The sequence below is a fragment of the Rhinopithecus bieti genome, unplaced genomic scaffold (genome assembly GCF_001698545.2).
Source record: "Rhinopithecus bieti isolate Rb0 unplaced genomic scaffold, ASM169854v2 scaffold_11964, whole genome shotgun sequence".
Lineage (NCBI taxonomy): Eukaryota > Metazoa > Chordata > Mammalia > Primates > Cercopithecidae > Rhinopithecus > Rhinopithecus bieti.
The window spans coordinates 5489485-5496991 of NW_016807677.1; the positions used below are offsets into that span (position 1 = coordinate 5489485).

Sequence of the window (7507 nt, forward strand, 5' to 3'; positions counted from 1 at the left end):
CACCCCAGCAGGGAAGATGTGGGGCGCCGGGGGTCAGCCCTTTGGCACCTGGATCAGTCTATCCAGGAGAATATGGAGCCCATGTGTGTATGCAGGTGCAGATACCCATGAAGTGGGAGCACTGGGCCCCTTGTTTGACAGGGAGAACAGGGGTGGCTGCCCTCTTTGCAGTCGGAACATGAGTTTCTGGAGGCAGGACCAAACATCATCAGCTCTTGACCCCAGCAGCCAGTGGGGCACCTGGCACTTTGCTAACAGTAAGTGTTGCTCAGGCTATAAGAGACAAGTCCCTGGTACTCAGCCCCGGCAGAACAGAGGTGGGGTATTAAGGCTGCATGAGGATTGCCATGGGAAAAAGGACAGGGACAATCCTGCCAGGGCTGCCATGGGTCCTGGGTCCCATGCCTCAGTGACATCCTTGCTTCCCTGGCAGGGTGACCCTGTGGTGTCTGCAGGAATCTTCAGAGGGGGAAAGGGAGGGGCCAGTGAGATGGGAGGCTGATGCCTGGGAACTGGCCCGGCTTTACCCAGAGCCCTCTGCCTCTGGTGCAGGAGGCTGCCCGGCGAGCCCAGGAGCTGGAGATGGAGATGCTCTCCAGCACCAGCCCACCCGAGAGGACCCGGTACAGCCCCATCCCGCCCAGCCACCACCAGCTGACTCTCCCCGACCCGTCCCACCACGGTCTCCACAGCACTCCTGACAGCCCTGCCAAACCAGAGAAGAATGGGCATGCCAAAGACCACCACAAGATTGCCAAGATCTTTGAGATCCAGACCATGCCCAATGGCAAAACCCGGACCTCCCTCAAGACCATGAGCCGTAGGAAGCTCTCCCAGCAGAAGGAGAAGAAAGCCACTCAGATGCTCGCCATTGTTCTCGGTGAGTCGGCCCTGGCTGCTGGCCACAGCCGTGTCTGCGAAAGGTCCCATTCCCTGCCATGTCCTTCCTAACCATGGCTGCAGGATCATGGGGCTAGCGTTTCCTCAGGCACAGGCCAAGCCCATTGACATACAGACAGCCCTATTAGGTATGTTCTGTACTTGTGCTCACTTTACAGATGGGCAAACAGAGGTTTAGAATTTATAAAACCTGACCAAGAGGACCCGTGGTTTGAGCTCAGGTAGTCTGACTCTAGAGTCTGGGAATTTGATCAGTCTATTATGCTGGCACCAGAACCTCATGTGCCTGTGTGCCCAGGAAAGTCACTCTCTCTCTCTAGACTCCCCATCTGTAGAGTAGGTTACTTCTCAGGGTTGTCATGACAATCCATTGGTGAAAGCATTTTCTAAGCTACAAAGCACTATCCGTATGTAAGTGTCATTATTATGGTTTTTATTACTATTGCTCTTGTTGAGGAATTGGGAAATTCAGTTCACTTCACTCAAGCAAGATTCCATAGGACCAGAGCTGTGAAAAATAAAAGGGATGTTGGGGAGTGGCCCCCAATCTAAATGAAAAGCAGCCCTTGTCCACAAAGCAGGATTTTTCAATAGAAGTCTAGAAAACCACGTGGTAAAGGTCAAAACCCAAAAGGTGGACTGATATGGGTGGCTGGGAAAAGGAGGGACCCCTGTGACTCTGTCTTCCAGGAAGCACCTGAATCCCCTTTGACTGCCTGATGATCCTGGGGCGTGAGTGGGGCAGCTGTTACCTCCCTTCTTTTATGAATGACAGCACTTGGTTCCGTGGGACCACTCATGATCATGGGACTGGGATGTGGTAGGCTGGGATTGGAGCCAGGCCCTCTGCTGCAGTCCACAGGGGCTCGGCCCTCGGTCTCCAGGGATGCCTCCTGTGCCTGTAGGGCATTCCATGTACACACTGCTTCCAGGCTGAATGTCACACCTGCGCAGGAGGTCCTGGAAAAAGTGCACCCGAGTTAGGTGAGCAGAGCAGGTAGGCGGCCGCCCTGGGTGACAGGGCATAGTTCAAGGCAGGGATGAGCAAGTATGTACCCACCAAGGCTGGGGAAATTGGGGGAAGGCTGGAGCAAGATCATTTGGGGACCTGGATAGGGCGGAGTTCAGCTCTCAGCTTCGCTGCTCAAGAGTGAGCGACCTTGGGTATATTGCAGAGCTGGTGTGAGCATTTTTCTTACGTACCTCATGGGGATGCTATAAGAACTAAGTGGCATTGGTCTATAGCCCTCAAAGATGACCTGGAAGTAGAGTAGATATATCCATTTCTACTGGCTAACCGGGGTCAGAATGGTAACCTTTTGGATTTATTGTTAACCCATGTACCCTTTCCTAAGAGGTGGGAAAGGGACAAATGAGGAAAGTGAGGCTGAAGGAGCTGAAGGGATCCTTCACTGCAAGTGGGTGTCAGAGGCAGGTCTAGGATCCAAGACCGGGACTCCTCCTACAGTGCTGCTGTGGCTACAGCCCGCCGTCTTGGCATATGTGCCCGGGCACACTGGGTGCAGCTGTTCCCAGCCATGCCTCCCCGGCCCTGGGGACCAGCCTGACCATGCCCTCTCCCTCAGGCGTGTTCATCATCTGCTGGCTGCCCTTCTTCATCACACACATCCTGAACATACACTGTGACTGCAACATCCCACCTGTCCTGTACAGCGCCTTCACGTGGCTGGGCTATGTCAACAGCGCCGTGAACCCCATCATCTACACCACCTTCAACATTGAGTTCCGCAAGGCCTTCCTGAAGATCCTCCACTGCTGACTCTGCTGCCCGCCCGCACAGCAGCCTGCTTCCCGCCTCCCTGCCCAGGCCGGCCGGCCTCACTCCTGCGAACCGTTGGCAGGAAGGCCCGGGTGGACCAGCCTCCTCTTCACCCCGGCAGGCCCTGCAGTGTTCGCTTGGCTCCGTGCCCCTCACTGCCCACACACCCTCACTCTGCCAGGGCAGTGCTAGTGAGCTGGGCATGGTACCAGCCCTGGGGCTGGGCCTCCCAGCTCAGGGGCAGCTCATAGAGTCCCCCCTCCCACCTCCAGGCCCCCTATCCTTGGCACCAAAGATGCAGCCGCCTTCCTTGACCTTCCTCTGGGGCTCTGGGGTTGCTGGAGCCAGAGTCAGGGCCCAGAGGCTCAGTTTTCTCTGTTTGTGGGGCTTGGCGTGGAGCAGGCGGTGGGGGGAGATGAACAGTTCACACCCTGCAAGGCCCACAGGAGGGAAGCAAGCTCTCTCGCCAAGGAGCCAGGCAACTTCAGTCCTGGGAGACCCATGTAAATACCAGACAGCAGGATGGACCCCAGAGATTCCCAAGCCAAAAACCTTAGCTCTCTCCCACACCCCAATGTGGACCTCTACTTTCCTGGCGAGTCCGGACCCGCCTCATCCCGTTACAGCTCCCCAAGTGGTTTCCACATGCTCTGAGAAGAGGAACCCTCATCTTGAAGGGCCCAGGAGGGTCTATGGGGAGAGGAACTCCTTGCCCTAGCCCAGCCTGCTGCCTTCTGACAGCCCTGCAATGCATCCCTTCTCACAGCACTTACTGGCCAGCCTGGGGCCTGGCAGGGAGGTCAGGCCCTGGAACTCTATCTGAGCCTGGGCTTGGGGATGTCAGAGGTTCTTTGAGGGGCTGCCTCTGCGACACTCTGATGCAAAACCACTTTCCTTTTCTATTCCTTCTGGCCTTTTCTCTCTCCTGTTTCCCTTCCCTTCCACTGCCTCTGCCTTAGAGGAGCCCATGGCTAAGAGGCTGCTGAAAACCATTTGGCCTGGCCTGGTCCTGCCCTGAGGAAGGAGGGGAAGCTGCAGCTTGGGAGAGCCCCTGGGCCCCAGACTCTGTAACATCACTATCCATGCACCAAACTAATAAAACTTTGATGAGTCACCTTCCAGGACCCCTGGGTAGAAGGGAGCAGCGCCACTTCCATGCTTGGCATTCAAGTGTAGCGAGACCCCTGTGTCTGCAGGGTCTAACTCAAGGAAAGCCAGGTCGCCCCCACTGCTCCACCTCCCCTGTTGCAGCTCCTGCTTCCTCTGAAGGACCCATTCTTTGCCCTGTCACCCACCAGGGAAGAGAAGCCTCTGTGGAAAAGTGGCCTTGGATGTACTGACATTGCCTGTGTCTGCCTGTGTCCCTTGCCCTGTCTTCTGTCCCGTGTCAGGATCCCCTTCCTCTAGGGCAGGCTGGGAGAAGCAGAGAAGGCCCCTGACCACTGCGGCCTGGACAGTTCTCCCTCCTCTCGGTCTCCAGGCGGGTCCCTAGCTCCAAGTCTTCTGGGGCCACAACTTGGTACTGCCCTGACAACAGAAACTTGACTTTCTACAAATGAAGCGTAAATCAACCCAGTGAGGGAGGAATATTCTTACCACCTTGAGAATAACTGCAGTGATGACAAACAAGGTGCTGGCACCCACGGGCTCAGGCTCTGGGGAGCTGTCAGGGCGTAATTTGCATGCTAAATACAATATTTTTAGCACCAAAGTTTGGAGCACTTAACTTGCCCTGAACAGTTAATTATGGACTTTGATCTTCTCCCTGAACCTAAAGGTAGCGCTAAGCCCTGGGAGAGGCTCCTGTCCCCAGGAGCACCCTGATTCTGGAAGGCGTGCAAAACAGGCCCCTAGTCTAACTCAGGGAGACCAATGACCCAGTGACCATCTCCTGGGGAAAGCATCAGGTCCCCAAGAGGGCTAGAAGCCCCAGGTACCCAACCCATCCCCATTGCACACATACCGTGCTCAAACTCTGTGAAAGATCTTGACCCAGATGGATGCTTAAAAGTACATCCCACGATTAGCAATCTTATGAGGGTATACAGGCTTATCAGATGTGAGGATTGGAAGAGATGACAGAGAGAAGCAGAGGAAAGAAGAAAGGGAGGGAGGGAGAAAGGGAGGGAGGGAGAAAGGGAGGGAGGGAAGGGAGACCCAGAGCAGAGTGAAAAGAGCATTGACAGGGAGCAGAGGGGAAGAGGGCAGGGCAGGGGCGGGAGGCGGGGCAGAGGAAAGTTGCCCACAGTTGTCACGAGGCTTCATGTCTTTCTGCCAGACAGCAGATTGACAGCTAGAGTTGGCAGGGGGAGGGCTGGGCTCCACCCTCTCTCCCCCCTCAGCACTTCAGGGGCAAAGAAATGGGAGGAGTAGGACCCGACACGACACGGGAACACAAGGTGGAAGGGGGTGGCCCAGGTTCTGACTCTCTCCAGAGAGGTCCTGACGATGGTCTCTTGCTCTTGACGACAGGGTGGAAAGGAAGCCTCCAGTTTTCACTCCTCTTTGCCTTTCCCTAGGTTTCTGTCTGTGCCTGTGCCACTCTGTAGAGTGCCTTTTAATCAAAGGATCATTCATTTGCCTTTACAGCAGATAGAGTCTGCACCCTTGCCCCCTGCCCTGCCCTTTCCTAGAGCACAGCCCAGGATCACCACCTAAGGGCCAGGCACAGCGGGGCACTTTGCACATGTCATCTTAGATGGGAACCGAAATCACACAGTCACAAAGGTCACACAGACCCAGAGGCGACTGCAAGTCTTCAAGGCTTCAGGCCCTCATTCTTCCTCCTGAAGGACTCTCAGATGGCCCTGGGCTGGGGAAGGGTCCTGGGAATTAGAAGATGAGCTGTCCAGCAGGCTAAGAAATTGCATTGCTTCATCCACCTATCTGCTGTCTTCCTCAGGGAATACTTATTGAGCAATTCTTGTGCTTCAGGCCCTGGGTGAGGTGCTGGGATTAAAACAGTCAAGAATGGTCACCGGCCCTGCCTTCGTGAGTTCAGTCTAGTGGGATCACAACAATGTAAGACTCCGTTTTCCCCAAGGCAGAGCCCAGGGAGGGCAGACACAGCACAGGCACACGCTGTGCACTTCCAAGGCACCATTCTATTAGACGACGTGTGACACAGCAGCCTTGGTGTGCCTTGGCCTTGAACAATGAGGTAGGGCACCAGTGGGGGCAGGAAGACTGACAGCATGGACCACTACTTCCTGCGTGGCTGGGGCAGGAGGCCCTGAAAGAAGCAGCTGCAGATCCTGCTTTCCAGGTGGTCTCAGCACAGGCACAGCCAGTTGCCTGCAGCTAGGAACACTGAAGCCTGGCCTGCTTTGGGGGCATTTCCAGCATCCCGTCCTATCTGGAATCTCTTCCCAAAACATCCCTGTCCCCAGGGACTGCATAGCTCCTTTTACCTGGTGGCCCAACCCTCTCTGTGTCCCACTGGCTCACTGTCCTCTTGGGTCCCAGGACCTGGGCTCAGTGCGCAGCTTTAGCTTCCATCTGCACAGGGCCCTGTCTGCGGGCTTTGCCCTCCCTGATGGCATGTTCTTCTCCTAACAGCCTGGAGTGAGGGGCATTCTTATCATCGCCACTTACAGAACAGAAACCTCTCATACAGAAAGGGTGGTTTCCCTTTCAGGGTAGATCTTCTGATTCTGCATCTTATATTGTCCAATTCCAGCCCAGGCTTCTGACCAGGCTGAGCGCAGTTGAAAGATGCTAGGATGTCAGAAGATGTTTTTAAAAAGAGAAAGAATACCTGTTTTGGACCAGACCTGTAGGGTAACAGCCTGGGGTGCATGTCAACACAACTTGGGCTGCTCCAGGAAGCAAGTGGGTAGGTGGTGGGGGCAGAGCAGTTCTTAGTGGGGCTTCAGGAGTGAGAAAGCCAGTCTGGGCATCTGTGTGCTGGAGGGTCCTCTCCTGCCAACCAGGTGGCCCTGGCTCTGCTACACTAGTTTCTGGGAGGGCACGGGGAAGCAGGAGGCTGGTGGAGGGAGAGCAGACCATCTTTGGTGTGGGGAGACCTACCCTGGTTTTGGGGGGTTAGAGGGGACGTGGGAAGGGGGTACCTGGTAGGAACAGCTTCCTGCTTCCTCTCTTATCACAGTTCTGCTACTTGGCAAATAAGGCCTCATTGGAGCAGAGGCCCAGAGAGGCACAGGAGAGGGAATGGTAAGGAGGGATGTGGAGAGAACTCTGACTCTCAACTGGAGCCAGAGACAGCCCCAGGTTCATAGGAAGTGCCGCATGACCGCTCCACTTGCATGTGGCTTTCTCCCACATTCACACCTGGCTTCTGACACCCAGAGCTGCGTGTGAGGCCAGGGAGAGGGGGCCACCTCTCTGGCATCCCAGGGCCAGGGGGAGTCAGAGCTGCACAGGAAGGAGGTGAAGGATGGCTCTCAGGAAAGGGGGGAGGTGGTGCCATTCCAGGATTGGGAGGGGCAGGGCCTGGGGCCATGGACTGTGCAGAGACAAAGCTGGACCGTCCACACCTTCTGGATTTTCCTCATCAGGCCCAACTCCAAACACTCTGTCCTGTTGCCCCCAGGAGTGCGTAAGTTGTGGGCAAGGTCATTTGGGGGACCAGGATCTGTGCTGTGTCTAGGGCAGGGAAAAGCATGGGAGGGGCAAGAGAGGCAGGACACTGCACTGCAGGAGACAAGTCCCTTGTTGGTTTTCTCCCAGAGCTGACAGCACAGACCTCACCCAGGCTCTGGGTAGAGGAGGCATGACCCGCTAGTGGGGCTGGCCCTTGCTCTATAACTGACCTGATCCGTAGGTGTTTCCCAGGGGGCTTCAGTGTCTCAGCCCACACCAAGGCAC

General features: G+C 55.8%; 1 protein-coding gene across 2 annotated transcripts in view; it reads left to right on the top strand.

Moving 5' to 3' along the window:
• Positions 1-3814, top strand: part of DRD2 (dopamine receptor D2) — a 66227-nt gene extending 62413 nt beyond the window's left edge. For both annotated transcript variants that reach the window (XM_017883008.1, XM_017883009.1), the window contains 2 exons: positions 553-880; positions 2487-3814. In XM_017883008.1, coding sequence (XP_017738497.1) covers positions 553-880; positions 2487-2680 — 522 coding nt within the window. In that variant the 3' untranslated portion in view covers positions 2681-3814. The remainder of the gene's footprint in view (positions 1-552; positions 881-2486) is intronic.
• The last annotated feature ends 3693 nt before the right edge of the window (positions 3815-7507 follow it).